Consider the following 17,004-nt stretch of genomic DNA (forward strand, 5'->3'; position numbering starts at 1 on the left):
GTCTGTCTATCTATCTATCTATCTATCTATCTATCTATCTATCTATCTATCTATCTATCTATCTATCTATCTATCTATCTATCTATCTATCTATCTATCTATCTATATTTACACACACACAAACACACACACACACAATTAAATATATATATATATATATATATATATATATATATATATATATATATATATATATATATATATATATATATATAAGATATATACACACACTACAACTCCTTTAAAAGAAGTACACACAACACAGTTCTCTAAAGACAAAAGTAAAACGCTCATGTAGGAAAAAATAACAGCTTCATCACAAAGTTAATCACTGCTTTTAAAGACTTCTCATTGAAATTGGGTCTCCTCTTGTTTTATCCCAGGAGGGGTAAAAAAAAATGACTTCATGATCCACAGATATCCTGGATAGCATGTCTTGCTGGTGAAAAAGTACAATTCCTCTTTGTAATAATTAACATGGGCTCCTCTTCTCTCCCTGTGGCTTGTCGCTGACATTTGGTTCATGCTTGAGTGTCTGCCTAGCTGATTTCAATCTCTTGCATGAAGGTGAAGCTGTGTTTGTGTGTGTCTGGGTGTGTGTGTGTGTGTGTGTGTGTGTGTGCGTGTGTGTGTGTCTGTGCATGTGGGTCCACTGGCCAGTCTCGCAAGGACGTTGGTGACAGGGCCTGCGTTCAGTAGATGGGATTAAGCATCATGACAATATGGATTAGAGACCCACTCAGTCAATCCCTAACCTCCAACAGGTTGTAGGTTCAAAGACCAAAAGCTGAAATACAAATGATTCTTGTCAGCCTGTTTGTGTTCCTGCACAGCGGCATCATAAAAAGTTCATATCTCACCTGTATCTAAACACACATTTTGACAATTCTCAAATTTATCACACGGATCTCTATACATTTGTCCGCAGTGACACGCTATATTGATTTACACCATGCTCCGTCACCCCATCCTCTGCTGCAACAAGCCTTATTTTACATTATTACATTATGTATGCAGGCGTGAGTATGGATAATGGATGAATCTAAAGCAAAGCATTTTAATTACCCACCATCATTCCGTCTCACCTTGCTGCGGCAAACACATCTTATTAGCTTCGGTGCAAATAAACATTAATATGCCACCCTGATAAAGACTGTACTTATCCACTTCTTGGTATATCATCACCATCCGTTGCTGCAAAGTACACACACACCCCAAACCGATCCAATGGCATGTGCAAACAACGCAGGAGCTGCTGATGCTGGGGCCAGACCATTACAACCACTTCACAGAAAATTATCATCAGTGCATCTGGCTGGAGGCCACACAGCCCCATCAAAAGATTAAACTACACACACACACACACACACGCACACGCACACGCACACGCACACGCACACGCACACACACACACACACACACACACACACACACACACACACACACACACACACACACACACACACACACACACACACACAGTATGCATGCAAGAATCCTGGATGATATAAGACAGAAAGCAAGTGCCTCAATAATCTGAGTCAGGCTGTTGATGACAAATCAAGTGGATCACAACAAAGTTCTGGTTATTTTAAAAAAATAAATAAATAAATAAAATAAAATAAAGCCTTTTGCACCTTTGGCAGACCCACAAGGGACAGAAGAGACACAGGGGATGGGGCCGTCTCTGAGGGACGACTGAAGGAGGGGAGACAGTGAATGTGGATGGAAAGCGTGTAGGTTATCCAGCCGAGGGGGTGGGGGGTGGGGGGGATTCGCTTTCCTTTCAGCACATCTCAATAGAAAAGGAAGCTTGAAGCAAAGACGAAAGTCAGCATCCAGTCCAGCCCTGAGCATCAAATACTGCTGATCTGATCAACTCTAGAAAAGTCTGGTTATGACTGCAGGCAGGCTCTTCAACAAACTGTGTTAAATCAATCACGCGTGATTGATTTAACACACAATTAAAAACTTAGCCTCATCTTTTTTTTTTTCCTTCTTTTTTTTTAAAACTCCATTTGCAACCAAATGTGTGAATGCTGCATCAAACACGCTGAAATGAAGCAGACTGGTGTTGAGCATCTGAATGAGAACTCTTTTGGCTCCTCAAGATGACAGGAGCTGAACTCTTCAAAGACATAAATTGTGTTGGGCGTACACAAAGCTCTTTTATAAACTCCTCCATGTCGAGACTTTCTTTTTATTTTTTGATTGCAGATGGACTGACTATACAGCCAGAGCCCAAGAGGAGACAGGCCTTATTCTGCTCTCTTATGTTGTTTCAATTACCCGTCTTGTGCACAAAGGAGGCAGCCTGATGGCATGACGAGTGCACAGCGCTCTTCTGCCTGTGCTGTTGTCTCAGTTTGAGCCTCATAAAAGGAAGCGGGCCTTGACGATGCCAGAGGCGGAGGATCCGGCTCTGCGGTCTGAGCAGAGAAAACGTCAGCGGAGCGTTATTCTTCAGAAGGAGATGTCCTTCAGCGTGGTGCCAGCTCTCTCTTTGGGGCAGCTGCTGCATGAGTCGCAACCTCTTATTTACCATGTACAGGATCTCTCCTTGCCCTTATAACAAGCCAGGATATTCAGCCATCAAAAAAAAAACAAAGGACACCCTTTCACCGAAGAAGCCGAGGGTTTTGCTGAATTAAATAATGATAATTAAGAAAATATTAATCAAACTCTGGCCCTTTCGGCTGTGGAGCCGTGTAGAGGGAGCAGGTCCTCCAGCTTAGCCTGTAGGACTTCTCATTTAGAGTATGCCTGTGACCTATAGGGCTGCAGGCAAACACACAGATGCACACAATTAAAAGCAGACCTCAGTGGCCCACTACTCTATAATTAAACACCCTTTGGTGCTCGGCACAGTGATTCTACTCCGGGTTCAGATGTGTCACGTTGGGAGACATGAGAAAAGAAATGCTAAGAAGTCGTTGGTTGTTGAAGTTGCAAGTTCTTTTTCGACGCTATGAATTAATAAAAAGCACAAACTAATACCTTCCCGATGTGCAGTTGGTGTGTCTGGCGGGCCGGCAGCAGCTAACACAGCTGTACAGTGAAACTTTAATGGTGCTGGGGTGCCTGCAGCCCCGCCAGAGCTTTGTCTCTGATGAGATGAAGGGAGGGCGGTTTCCACATGTTCGGTCTAACTGGGACAAGTGTTGAAAGAAGGAACAAGGTTTGACCTTTAAGGCCGACACCAGCGGGATGCAGCGGCCCTGGCGGCAGCAGCGGACCACGAGTTTCATATCGGAATCGATTATTATTTTCAGAAGAGCAAACGATCAGAAATCTTTCCTCGATTTCAAATGTTATTATGTGATTATGTGGTGTTATTCCTCACCTTTTAGAGTGTTTGTCATTTGGCCCTAGTTGTTATGGTAATGAGAGGTATTCCATCTCCTCCCCAGCATGCCCCTGTGTTTGACATTCATGGGGTTAAAGTCCTCTGAATGATAAAGTGCCAGCGTTTGGGACAGTAAATTGCATCGTTTCAATTGAGAAGAGAGTTCCCCTTGGGTTTGCTGGAGGTCCCTATGGGCTGGCCTTGAACAGAACAGCATGTTGTACATCCATATAAAAAAGGAAAAAATATGGCGGTACTTTCTTCTTTATGATGCAGAGATTAATCTGTCACTACATTCACGCATAAATCCCACTCCCTGCTGAGAAAAATACTGTTTTACCTTACTTTACACCATATTTTATTTTTTTATTGCCTATAAACATAAACCATCACAAAGGGCTAATGTTCTCATCAATATTATTACAAAATGATCATAAATCCAACGCCTTGTTAAAATTTGAAGCCGTTTCTCTCCTCAGCTACTCAACCAGTGAAAATATTAGACAGAAGCATTATTTTATCAGGCAGTTCCTCTAACAATAGTAGATGGTCTTCTATTATATTATGTTTGAGCCACGGTACAGCACTCTGTTTTCATTAGATTATTATTTCTGTGCACTTTCTCTCACATCCTCTTCCTCTTTGCTGTGTTCAGCAGTACTGATCTTGCCTTTTGGGGCCATTTTTTCTTATACTTCAGTAGAAATGCCTTGACAACACTGTGGTGGATATTATTTCATCCTGAGAGACTACAAACTAAACAGCAGAAACATGCTGTATAGATGCTTGTTTAGTGGTATGCAAATCATCTTTGCCAGAGGTAAAATTAACATTTTTAATTAAAATATTAGCACCAAACAAACACAGAAAAACACACTAATGATTAAATCATCTTGACGGATCCTCATAGTGTAAAATGAGGAAGATTTCTCGTAACTCTTTTCATAAGAATTTGCTGTATGAATTTGTTTTCATTGTCTCAAACCATCAAGTTTTCAGCTCAGGTTTTGAACGTAAATAGAGATATTTTCCTGTGATGTTCCAAAAGCTGCAAATTTTTTTACATTGAGCTCTTAAGTAAATTCAAATACATTATGTGTGATCGATGCAACTATTTTTAATTATTTTCTATCTAATTATCTATTTTCTATTTTAAATGCAGTAATATGTAAAAAAAAAGGAATGAAAAAAAGTCATTTTAGAACAAATATTAGATTAAAATAATTTAACATGTCTGCACTTCTTCAGTGGTTTTAAGTCATTATGAGGCTCTGGGAATCAGAGCAGCTGCTGGAGTCTCCTGATGCTGCTTTAAATGTTACTACAGTACCCTCTAATGGTCTTCTGAGCAAACATCAAGTAATAAACTGCAAGGAAAGGTCTAAACTGTGTCAGAGAACCTTTATTTTCTTCTCAGCACAACAAAATTAAACTGTAATACAGATTCCTTCATGTATCCAAAAAAGACACATACATGCTTGCGTTCAAAAGTTTGAACACAAAAAAGATTATGGGCTTTTAGAGTCGGTCTAATGTGTGATTTTCAGAAGCCCATCTTTCTGTCTCACATCTCTTGTTAAAGGCAGCGAGGCCCTTTTAACACTGGTCTTGCTGCGGTCCACACAGGTTGAGCAGAGCCTTCTGGTAGTCTCCCTTGGTGTGTTCCTGCAGAAACAGAGTGAGTAACAGGGTCTGCATGACATTGCAAGTCTTCCTGCAGGGAAGGATGTACAATATATTTACCAGGATGGTCTGTTGCAGAGTTTGTCCAAAATTTTTGTGGTATTCACAGCAGATCTTCATCAGATCAACTTCACAGCGTGACACGATAATTCTGGATACCAGCTTCTCTTTGGCTCCTTTACCCTGAGCAGACAAGCGCAAGTCAGCAATTAAGTTGCATGTGCGCTAAACTTAACTACAGCAGCTGATGCAACACCATGGTAAGTGACTTTTGCTAACTTTGGACATTGTGTTCCTGCAGCAAAATTGCACTTTCACAAGTAGATGTAGCTCACATAAAAGGCAAAAAACAAATTGAATTCAAAATATAAGTCAGCCTTTCAGAATAGCCATAATTCAATATGAAGAAAGAGACAATCTTTAACTACCTTCATGGCTTCATTCAGTCTTTTGGCAAAATAAAGATGTTTGTTCTCAAAGCACTGAACTGAAATCACAGGAAAATACAATTACTGGCACAACAACATATCCAACATTTGACGGATGGTTTTTTCTGATCAAATAAGTCTGTGTACCGAGCACCAGAAAGGACTTCTGTAAATCTCCCTTAACTTCTTTTGTGATGCTCTCCTGCATGTCGTAGGGGCTGTAACTCTTGTACCTCTGAAATACTATGAAGCAGAGTTAGTATATTAACTAAACATTAAATAGTTAACAGAAAAAAAATTGTGTCAGAAATCAAAAGAAATCAGGGTCTTTCTTACCTCTCTGCAGGTGGGGTACACTTCTCTCAGTCATAATGGAGACCCAGGTCGCTACATCAGTTCCTTTTTCATTTTTTACTCCAGCCTCATAGAGAGCCTGAGTTGAAAAAAAAATATCATTAAACTCAGAATGTTTTGGCATCAAAATGATGCTGATCCTTTTAAATAGAATAGTTTAAAAGCTAAGCATTAATATCTCACCCTGTAAATAAAAAACAAACCATTTTCACAAAATTATTTTTGTTTCAAGTTTGTCTGATTTTTAGTTGTTTGGCAAAAATAAATACAGTCACTTCAAGCTTTTGTAATGACCTTGTGAAGTAAATTCCATCAGTTAATCAACAGATGGATACCAAATATTATCATAGGTTTACTCTTGAAATTGAAGTGTGTTAATAAATCACAGGTATAGAGCTGAAAATAATGAGCTGTCTTGAAGAACAATTTAACATATTTGCTCCTAGAAACCTTCATAATTCATAAGTGTGGAACCTGATGTTAAATTATGTTGAAACTGAGTGATCTCATGTTCCACAGATTATTGAAAATGACTCACTCTGGCATCTTCGTCTATCTTTTCATTGTCCACGATGGAGGATGGTTCTGCTCTCTTTGTCTGTACAGAAATAAGACATTACTCATGCCCTTGGTTTGTTTAGATATAGTTGAGTCATAAAGACAAGCATGAACAAATCCCACCTCCACCAGAGTCAAAAGCAGGTTAGCAAAGTTCCCAGAGGTGTCGCCTTTGACGTCGCTACTCAGGTCCCTTTTGAACACTGTGGGAAATAAGATTTTCAGTTTACTGAGGTTTTTTTTCAAAACCACGGGGAAAAGAGGAAACAAAACTTTTGATGAAGGGAGAGAACCTTGGGTCTACCATGGCCTTATGCTGCACTGGGAGAGGCCGTGTATAAAACGATGTATTTTGCAGTCCTTTAAGTGAAAAGACACATTGGACTTACTCTCCATGTAGACCTTCTTGATCTCCGACAGCTCACTACTGCTGCGTGAGCACAAAAGCTCGATCAACTTTTCCTCATTTGTTCCTAAACCCTAAAAGAGAAAGAAACCTCTAGTAGCTTTTACACGGAACACTTTTTCAATGCAAGTTCTTTCATTTCACCAGTAGAGGGGAGCAACATCTTTCAACTGAATTTATTGAATGCCGACCAAAGCTCCTCCCTTACCTTCATGGATTCTCTGATCTCTGAGGCATCGTACTGAGCCGTGCTCTTCATCAGGCCGAGGATCACTGCTTCCAGAGAACCAGACAGCGCTTTCTTCAGGGCTGTGACCAGATCCTGAAAATAGAAAAAGGGTTACCTGAATGTTTCCATGAATTTAAGAGCTACCATTTAGAATCTGGGATGTCCTGTCAGGTTCTACCACACCGTCTTTGTTCTTTTCTCATAAGCAAAGGCAATCTCCTTCCTTTGAAAGTAGGATCGTTTTGTCAGGATGTCGATGATGGTCTGTTCATCCACTCCTAAAGTTAACAATTTAAGAAAAACAATCACATTATCAGCCAAAAAAAGACAGATGAGTGGTGGAGTGCTGCACAGTTTGAAGGTACTACATCTGAGTATGTCTATAGCTACTTTTCAAAGTCAGATTAATACTATATATAATTAACAAACCGTTTATTATTACACATGCAAATGCATTTATCATAATCGAGCAGATTTATATAATTCTGATTGTGTCATTCCGCATCTACTAAGATAATATAACAGCTTGATTCAACATGTGATAGTCATGAGTTATTTACCCCTCATGTTATTGAAGAAACACCACTTCACACAGAGCACATATTTCATTCTAACAAAGTGGCTGGGCGTCTGAATAACATGCAGTCAGACTGCTGCCAGAGGCTCTCAGCAAGTGGTCGGAGCAGAGCCCTGCCAGCACAGCGCGTCAGACCTGGAAGCATTCCCAGCATGGTCAAGAATCATTTGAGCCAGGATGCTGAGTCACATACTGTATACCACATAGTCATCTACAAAGACACTTAGCAGGACGAGACGCTGGTTTTATTTCGAGCAGCTTTGTGTCTTGCCTTTGGTATTGATTGCAGTCTCTATTCTGGCAGCATCTGTGTCAGCGTCAAAGTCCTTAGCAGGTACCACAGTGGGGTATTTAGCTTCAGACTGAGGGGTTAAAGCACATGATTAATATCAAACTGATATCCAGAGATGAATATACTGCAGTGCATCTGTTGTTAATAATGATGAACTGAAAAAGTTTGACATTACCCCACTGTTGAGGGTCAGCTGCCCCAGAAATTCTCCTACCATAGCCATAATTATCCTGCAAAAAAAACACACACAACATAGTCTTCTAATTCAATTTCATTGTTATCGAATCACAGATGTGTCTGAGCTGATTTACTCAAGAAGTCATGTTTGTTGTCTCAAGATATAATCACTGTGAAGTGTCGACAGAGGCAGAAACACAACTCATTTGTTTCAACTGATAAAAACAAGCCAGACAGAAAACCCACCAGCTTTCAAAGCCTTATGCAAGCTGACACACATACTCCACAACAAACCTCGCAGACACACCCTGGAAAATGCTACTGTACTCCAGCCTAGCGATTCAATGAAGATCTTCACATGCAGATAGGTCAGATGAGGGCTACCGGAGCACATATCCAGTTTTACCAAAACTCAAGGAAAGGATACGTTTACAGACTATAAGGAAGTCTGGATATCTCACTGCCTTGAGGCTGTCAGTGAACTTAGGTTTCAAATACAGTCATAAAAAAAAGTGTCATAACTCTGAACTTACCGCTGATGAAAGAGATGGTTGAGTTATCCAAGTGAAGTTTAAGCAGAATCTGTGCTGAAGTTTGACTTTTCTGTACAAGACTAATATTGCCCTTCCCACCTCCCCTGACTCACACTCCCTCCCCTTTTTCATTCAAACAATTCTCCACCCTTTTCCACAAGCATTCACAGAAAGCTCAAGTCAGGCAGCTCAAAGTTGTTCTGATTAAACTGATCTTCAGTTACTGACGTTCTTGATCCCTCAAGGCTTCAGACGATCACGTGAACAGATAATAACAACACACCAAAGATCAGTACAAGTTTATTTCTGATTTGTTGTCACAAAACTTTATCAGTAACAAAACATTTCAGATAAATCTAACAAAATAAAGACATTCATAGGTGCTTCATTCATTCATTGATGCTGTAAAGTGCTTTAGCAATCACATGTTAAGGTCATAGTTATTCAAGTATGAAACTTATAGACATTGTCAAATTGTCTTTTCCCTTTGCAGTACAAATACAACTTACCGATAATACAACATCACATGAAAGCACATTAAAATCCTTTCACACAGGCTTCTGAATGGACTTTTGAATGAGATTTTTCAGATATTTTTTACGCCTTGCCGCACGTTGCTGCTTCTTCTTCTTCTTCTTTTTCACGTCGCCTCCAGCTCCCTGGACGATGGAAGACGACTCAACTTTTGGTGGCTGGTGGAACAAAAGAGGGCAAAAAAAAGAGAGGAAATAATGAATCTTTTACAATTCTGACCGCAAGACGATCAACACTTGTTATAAGGAAAACATAAAGCCAGAGTCAAAACAATCCAAACAACCAAGTGAAGTTTTTCACAGTCTTTCTATGTTGCTGTTTTGCCTGTGGTAAAACACGTCTTGATTAGGTGGAATCTGAGATCGGCATGCCATGAATGTCTAAGGCTGTGCCCCAGGAGAGCTGGCTGAGCCCTTGTTGATATTACGATGCTCTCCTTTGTCCCCGTTGTTAGTTTTGGGGTTGTGCAGGAAAATTACACAGACTTGTGCTGATTCAGCCTTTTTGATAAGAAAATGGCCACTGGCTTTCGCACTCTCCATTTCCTTTGGTTGATAGCAAGTGCGTGCGTGTGTGTTTGTGCATCTGTCTTAACAAAGGGTGTGGGCTTCCAAAACATTAATCTATTATTATCGGCTGCACACACCTTTGAAAGGGGCTTGACTGGGAAGGTGCAGGGAACCTGGTTGTGTTTTTTGTGGAAGGGAAGGACCACAGCTGGATCAACGGGTATCCAGGGAACGAGGCCGGAGGCCGGAGGCTCCGGGACCGAGCTGTGGATCTGCTGCAGGTCGACTCCCGCTCGGGTCACTTTCCCATTTGTTGCTTTCAATAGGGTCACAAATGGATCCCCTGCCTTGTGGGTGATCAGGTATCGTCCTTCCTCTAACCTACAAAAGTAAATGAAGTCACATCACTGGCGTGTTCAAAGCAAAAAGAAACACACTGTGACATGTTAAAGCAACAGGAGTTTCTTGTGCGTGTCAAATGAATGGAATGTAGGTGAAAAGGGTCTGAGGAGAGCAGAGAGTGACACATTCATTGTATCGCTGAGTAATGTCACCTCCAACACAAACATGAAGGCAGACTACTGACATATTTGTAGGCTGGGCTGTTAGACCTGTCCATACAATAATTTCATTTTCAGTCAAGTGTGAAACACAGAACGTCATAAACTACTCATCAGAAGATGAGAGGCCGACATGTTAGATGGAAAAAGGCTGATTAATAAGCTGATATCAAACTTTTCACCTAAAAGAGATGACTCCACACTGTTGGAAACGAACAACTAAGTTATTAGAAACCGGATTAGAAAGCTATTTGGAACCAGATACCTACATAAATATGTATAATCTGAAACTGAAGATTTGCATACATTCATCACATCCCAGTGTTTTCAGTTTCAAATGGATGGATAGATATAAAATATTTACACATATATTTTATAAATGTAAAAAAACTTGGCCAGTCAACAAAAAGGGTAATGATTCTATTGTCAGCAGGATGTTTGGGTCACGTCCCACTGAGAGCTCACCACTAACATCATACAAAACGTTGACAACAAATGTCAAGAACTTACCCAGTTAGCTTTTTCAGTAGGTGGTGCAGTATATTCAGTGACTTGGAAGGCCTGTTAAAGGAGGACAGGTATCACCAAGTCACAGCATGTCCACTTTGGTGGGGATCAAATTTTCAGCACTAATTCTGGTGGTGAAACCAGCAGTGATGACACAATATGATGAAAAGACTTGGGTTTCTTATAAATTGACTGAAGCTCTAGAGGAGAGGCTCTATAGTAACACTCTATTAGGTTAGACTAATCATCTGCACACATCCGTTGTAACCGTACTCACTTGAACCCACAGGAGGTGTTCTGTTTCCAGTTGTCAGGCAGCTTCCTCACCAGTGCTACTTTTGATGTGAAAGCATTAATGTGAGCTGCAGACACAGAAGGGAGGACGATACACACTGAGAAACGAGCTAATGAACGTACACATCAAGAAGCTCGCTTCATCATCAATGCCATTTCTTGTGCGTACACAGTAACTAGTCTGATGGTTTGCCAGCGTTCTTACGAACTTGAGTGGGTAGGAAGAGATCTTTCTCGCCTACAATTCCAGCAAGCAAAGCTCGCTTATTTTTTACAATGGCTTCCTTAAATTAAATAAGAATCGGCACCCAAAACCAGAAATAGACAACTAGTAATTCTTTGTGTTGGATCAACACAATGAACCCCTGAGCAAAGAAGGAAGTCTTTTTATAAGTTGTTGCATAATGACATTAAGTGGGATGTGTACTGTGTTGCTTTGAATAAAGCTTGAATTTGAGGGTTTTCTCACTATGAGTAACACTAGAACCTTTGTCCAGTTTTTTAAACTAGAAAATACATATTAGTTTTAAACCAATACATTCTCTTCAAAAGGAATCCATCAGAGAAACCAGCTTGAAGGTGAAATGCTAATAATCCTGCTCAGTATGTAAACTATGCTAAAAAACTTACAAAAAAAAAAAAGGATTCTGGCTGTTTTGCCAAACAGACATGCAAGTAAATCTACATTCTAGTTAGCAGCTGCACATATCAACCAGTCAACATGTGACAAAAATGGAGACTTTCTCTGAACCTTGAGTTACAGATAAACAGCACATACAACACCACAGCATAGATCACATGCATTTAAATCGACATTAAAACAACATTTAACTGGGTTCTGCACACTATATTCTTTGTAATTCTCCATAATCATGTGTGGCTGTAGCTATGGCAACAAAATCAACTCACTCACTACACAGCCTCAGCAGGGTGGTGAGTCAGACCGTGCCAGTGGTTTGTTGGGGGATTGGTCATGTGGTCCTGACTAAACCCTGGGACAGAAAGAACACTACCTATGTATGATGCAGTGCTGGAGTGGAGCTGTGTCTCCGTCCACAGCTTGCAGGCTTCACTGCTGGTTAGACACTCAACACCGTAGCACAGCTGGTACTCCATCTTGGGTAAGACATGAACTGGTACGTACTGTTGAGGCAAGAAACACAAGACTTAAGTAGGACTGTAGCAAAGGTCAAACTTGTACCTTAAAATAATAACACTCTGAAGAATGGAGACTAGCATGTTCACCTGGTTCTGGCGGCTGCCTACCCTTCTGGTGTGGGTCAGGGAGATGGAACTGCGTACCATAAGCAGCAAATCTTGCAGACTGTAGAGCTTGTAGAGCACACTGCCTTCCTCTGGGGCCTCGTAATCTTGTTCATCTTCTGCACCAGCCTGCAGGTCTTGTGACAGTATTTCTGCATGGGTGGGCAGGTGGCATGCAGGGAGTTGATAAGTTAACCCAGCACATACACACTGTAGACACTAATTACATAACAGATATGAAAACTGAAAATGAAAATTTGATGCTAACTTTTGTGTTCTGTAGTGGTAATGTTGACCACTGGTTCAGCGGTCTCTCCATCCTGCTTCTGGTTTCTCTCTAGATACGAGGACACACAGGGTTTAACCAATGACACTGGATGGGGGTGAACTGTGGGTCCCATACATCGGGTAGGCGAGTTGGTCTCTCGTGACGTGGTGGAGGATTTGGCTGTGTCGTTGGCAGAGTTAAACATGGCCGTCTGCATGCGCATGATCTCACTCAGCTGGTCTCCAGACACCTTTGCTCTTTTGGATTGGCGGCTCTGTCTTCTAGCTTTTTGAGGGGAAGCCGCCTCTGATTGTAAAGGGCCACACTGTGAGACGGAGGGAACTGGAGAGTGAGGAGTACATGGTGTGGTTTGAGCATCACGTGGAATTGTATGTGATGAAGCTGGAGAGACATCAATGACCAGCATCTCATCATCTGTATCTCCTGAAGCACCAAGGCTGTCTTCTGGCGCAGCGTTTGGCCTCTTCTGTGAAGCTTTTGAATTGACGGTTTCACATTCGACAGGCAGAACTGTTTTCTGTGTTACGTCATCTTCCACCTCTGTCGCTGAGGTGTTCATCTCTTCTTCTGGATTGGTGATCATGTTTACCACATGCTCACTTACGTTCTTATTTTCATGCAAAGCTGGAGAACTTGTAGCGCTTTTACTTTTAGCACACGTGTCCTGTTCCTTCTGTGTCTCCTGTATCTTGAGCCTCTCAATGGGTGTGGATTCTCCAAATGTCTCCAGGTTGGCAAGGTCCACCTCAAAATCGATACCGCTGTTGTTGTTTTCAAAAGAAACTATATTTCGATGTGAACTCACCTGATTTAAAAAACACAAAACAAACCATCATCACTGATGAGATAAGACCACATGCTTGACCCCATGTCTATTCGTGAATCTTACTGTAGAGAGCTGCAGATCATTGACAGGAAGCTCTGTCATTACATGGAACACATTATTACTTCCATTTTTCTTGATGGAAAGCTTCAAACTCTCCTCGTGGTAGATATGACTCCTCTCTCTCATTGTCATTTCAGTCCTCAGCAGTGGTGAGTCTATAAAGACGGTCTTTTTCTGACCACTGCCTGTAAATACAGTTGAAATAAAGGAAGTGAACAACAGCGACACCCTGTGGCCGTTCAATGTAAATGCACCGTATTCGACCACGGGTTACTCGTACACACACTACATTTACTGTATGTCTTTCACAAACAATATAGTAGCTTTGTATTGCAAAATTCTTGACACTTTTTCCTACTTAACTTCTGATGATCCCAAATATGTTTATACACACTGATATTTCTATTATTTTTTGTTATTCATGTAGCCATGTAGGTCATCAGAGTCTAATCTAATTAGCACATCTTTTGTGCTTTATTGTATTTTAGTAGTTAAAAAGTTCTGCCATGACAGACATGTACAAAAAAAAAACAAAAAACAAAAACAACAGAAAAAAAAACATATGAAGAAAGTAATATTGTACCTTTTCCTGGATTTATTTTGACCCAAACAGGAACCTCCCATTTCTCTCCAAAGTCAGGGCCATGGTTGTCTAGCAGCCTGACCAGAGCGTCTCGACTCAGACACACGTGAGGCTCATAATGTGAACACAGTTTCTCTGCGTTGCTATCACTACTGATTGCCTGTAAACAAAAAAAGATCACATGACTTATTTTGGTTGTATCAGCCAAATACACGCAGGTAACAAATTTACTCCAAACATTAACTGGATGGTGATGGTTCTGTGTATGACCTGGCATCTTTCAGAAACATTAGTACCATTTTTTTTTAGTGCAAGACATGAATAGATTTGGCGTCTTTTGTAAAAACTAAAAGAGCTGATATGGAGTTACAATAGACCCGCGGTCATGAATCCCATTCTAGTAGTGAAACATCTTTGCAACTTACTTTATTGAAGTAATTAAAAAAGCGAGACAATTGCTTACAGCGTGCATGTCCTTAGCTTTTTTAGCTGGAGGATTCACTGATGAAACACTCTGATAATCCGATGCAAGCTGAGCGTCAGCAGGCACTATCTTGTGGTCTGTAATATCAACACTGCCCTGGAGAAATAAAGGGTACAAATATGGTAGAGAGGAAGTGAATCAATACCAGAAGACTGATTAAGCAATTCAACACTTGAAGTTGAAAGGTTGAACAAAAAATGTGGACAGTGGCAATTACAAATTACTGAAGGATATGAAACGATGATCCCACATGGCTGAGCACAGAGCATATTTCCAAAGGACATTACCATGATGAGAAGCTGTTTTTCAAAAGTCAGGGTAAGTCCTGGGTTGAACGTCCCCCCTGTCAAACTTGTCATCTCATGGATCTGATAGAGCTGAGGAATAGTCTTGATGCACTTCAAACAGTCTCTGAGGAAATCCTGAAAAGGAAATTATGGTTTGGTTTTAAAATGTGCGAACACAAACCTCAGGTGGATCATGAATGGTTAATCAGTACCTCTGAATACTGCATCGCTCCCTGTGATATGAAGTTGTAGTCCTCAGCACATCTTTTAGCCACGTCTTGCAGGTAACATGTGAAATCCATCACTTCTCTGTTTATTCGTTCCATTAATCTCTGAAATATACCAACAGATTATTTGAAAAAGTGACACAAACAAAAAATGCCAAATTTAAAACATCATTATATAGTCAATGTTGGTACCTGTGGAGGAAGCACTGCTTTCTTACTCATTAAAATGCAGAGGTATGTCAAATGTTCTTTGGTGGACAGACACGACAATCTAGGGTAGGGCAGTCTTGGAGCAGGAAAAGGAGAGTCTGCATCATCCTCAGATTGCTTGAGTTTTACAGCAGTTTTTGTGGCATCCTTGCATTCTTCTGTGCTTTCCACAGCCTTGTCTGCACACAGATCATCACTAGTACAGCTATCCCAATGGGACACTTCCTTGCTGATGCAATTGTTGTCTGTGTTGGCAGAGCAGGAGGGCTTTGCAACCCCAACATCACATTTTTGGTTTACGCTGGCATTCTCTACAGGACTTTAAGAAAGAAAAGAAAGGAACAGGTCAGAAAAACACACAACAGATAATCTTCAAAAACAATGTAAAATTGCACTCAAATGTATGTATAGTGTACTCCCTACCTTTGGAGAAAGGCCCACAGTTCTCTGATATTAGATGCAAGGGAATATTTGTCGTAGAGCTCTCTGGTAAAGACGGGAGAGTCAGGGACCGGAACATCCTCCCTTAATTAAAAGGAGATAACATATGACATCACAGAATAGGATTACACAACAACAAAATGTGATGGTTGTTATCCAATGAACTTTTATCAGTTTAAAAAGACTTGTCCTGAATGCCCTTCAATAAAATACTCTGGATATCTGAAAAACTACAAGAATCTGTCCTGGAGGATGGATTTTATCCAGTTTATAAAGTTTATAGTTTATTTTAAAAAACATATTTCTGCAATCGATTGATCAATAGACAAACTATTCCACTGCGATAAAGTTGGTTAAAAAAAAAAAAAGCTTTATTCCTACAAGTATAGCATATAAATATTTACCTCTACTGAGTTTAAGTCTCCTCAAAAACAGACGTAGACATGTACCAGATCTTCAGAAGAGAAAACCTTCATTTCTCAAATGTAGAATATAATATCAATCAGCTTTTAGACTTGTCGTAAATTTCGAAGTATTACAATATTAGACATTTATTTACAACATACTGACATCAATAAAATACAAATAAAAGAACACAGTTGGCACAGTGCTGCCAACTGTGTTAAACAATAACAGCACCTCGTTTAATCTCCAGAATTCAAAAGATCATTAACATCGTCGTGATGTAGTTAAATTTAAATTAATTGATGCAATTGTTAAAGAATGTTGTGTAGCTCACTCAAATATCATATTTATAGTTAAGTTGTGAATTGGGTTTAGCTGAAGCTGTCGTGTTTTCCTCAGTAAAAATCTGTATTTGAAACAAAATCAGTCGTTTAACCTCTTGTAAAACCAGCCAAACAACCGTATAGAAAATACCTGCATGGCTAAGTTTGATGTTTGCTCGGCAAAAAAATAATGTAGCTAAGTGAATTATAACGGATCGTTTCGTTTTTGTTTGCTAATTTTCGGGAAAAATATTACTTACCATACTAGATCCATCATTAGCAATATCGATCACTCCACAGGGATGACAACAAGAAAAACAGCAGCTAGCATTAGCCAGCTAGCACACGTTTGTTGACATTCTTCGTCTGCTGATATTTTATGGTCACTTCATTGCCGTTATGCACACTGCTGCCCCCCTCTGGACATAACTTGCAGTGGTCAGGCGGCCCAAAGCAGACCCAAACACCGTCTTTTCACGCATTTGTTTCAAAACAGATAAATTTGGGGAAGCAACAGAGAAAACATTTTCCACCCTTTCACTTACTCTCAGATCCATTACAGTGTTTCTGCATCGTTCTTAAGCTTACAATAAAAGTAGTAGCCCTCACTCCCTACAGT

The 17,004-nt window shown here is 40.3% G+C and overlaps 2 protein-coding genes across 6 annotated transcripts; both read right to left on the bottom strand.

The window, feature by feature from the left end:
* Positions 1-4,728: 4,728 nt before the first annotated feature.
* LOC137593865 (annexin A2-like) lies at positions 4,729-8,713 on the bottom strand. Its single transcript, XM_068312936.1, has 13 exons — positions 8,584-8,713; positions 8,049-8,103; positions 7,853-7,943; positions 7,188-7,282; positions 6,984-7,097; positions 6,759-6,849; positions 6,493-6,572; positions 6,350-6,409; positions 5,794-5,890; positions 5,605-5,700; positions 5,458-5,516; positions 5,090-5,212; positions 4,729-5,011 (listed from the first exon to the last, which is right to left on the bottom strand). Exons 2-13 carry the CDS (start codon positions 8,094-8,096, stop codon positions 4,943-4,945), a joined length of 1,023 nt encoding a protein of 340 aa, XP_068169037.1. The 5' UTR covers positions 8,097-8,103; positions 8,584-8,713; the 3' UTR covers positions 4,729-4,942.
* Positions 8,714-8,876: 163 nt separating this feature from the next.
* ice2 (interactor of little elongator complex ELL subunit 2) lies at positions 8,877-16,750 on the bottom strand. Of its 5 annotated transcripts, none has more exons than XM_068313083.1 (15): positions 16,646-16,750; positions 15,640-15,741; positions 15,199-15,535; positions 14,992-15,111; positions 14,780-14,914; positions 14,472-14,588; positions 14,009-14,168; positions 13,429-13,610; positions 12,519-13,344; positions 12,254-12,402; positions 12,001-12,130; positions 10,971-11,055; positions 10,697-10,747; positions 9,764-10,007; positions 8,877-9,275 (listed from the first exon to the last, which is right to left on the bottom strand). In XM_068313083.1, exons 1-15 carry the CDS (start codon positions 16,660-16,662, stop codon positions 9,132-9,134), a joined length of 2,799 nt encoding a protein of 932 aa, XP_068169184.1. In that variant the 5' UTR covers positions 16,663-16,750; the 3' UTR covers positions 8,877-9,131. The 5 variants fall into 5 exon arrangements, 4 of the variants coding, with proteins under 4 accessions (XP_068169184.1, XP_068169183.1, XP_068169187.1 ...); XM_068313082.1 differs by having other exon boundaries at positions 12,233-12,402; XM_068313086.1 differs by lacking the exons at positions 15,640-15,741; positions 16,646-16,750 and having other exon boundaries at positions 12,233-12,402; positions 15,225-15,361.
* Between the last annotated feature and the right edge of the window lie 254 nt (positions 16,751-17,004).

This window comes from Antennarius striatus, chromosome 4, assembly GCF_040054535.1.
Source record: "Antennarius striatus isolate MH-2024 chromosome 4, ASM4005453v1, whole genome shotgun sequence".
NCBI lineage: Eukaryota > Metazoa > Chordata > Actinopteri > Lophiiformes > Antennariidae > Antennarius > Antennarius striatus.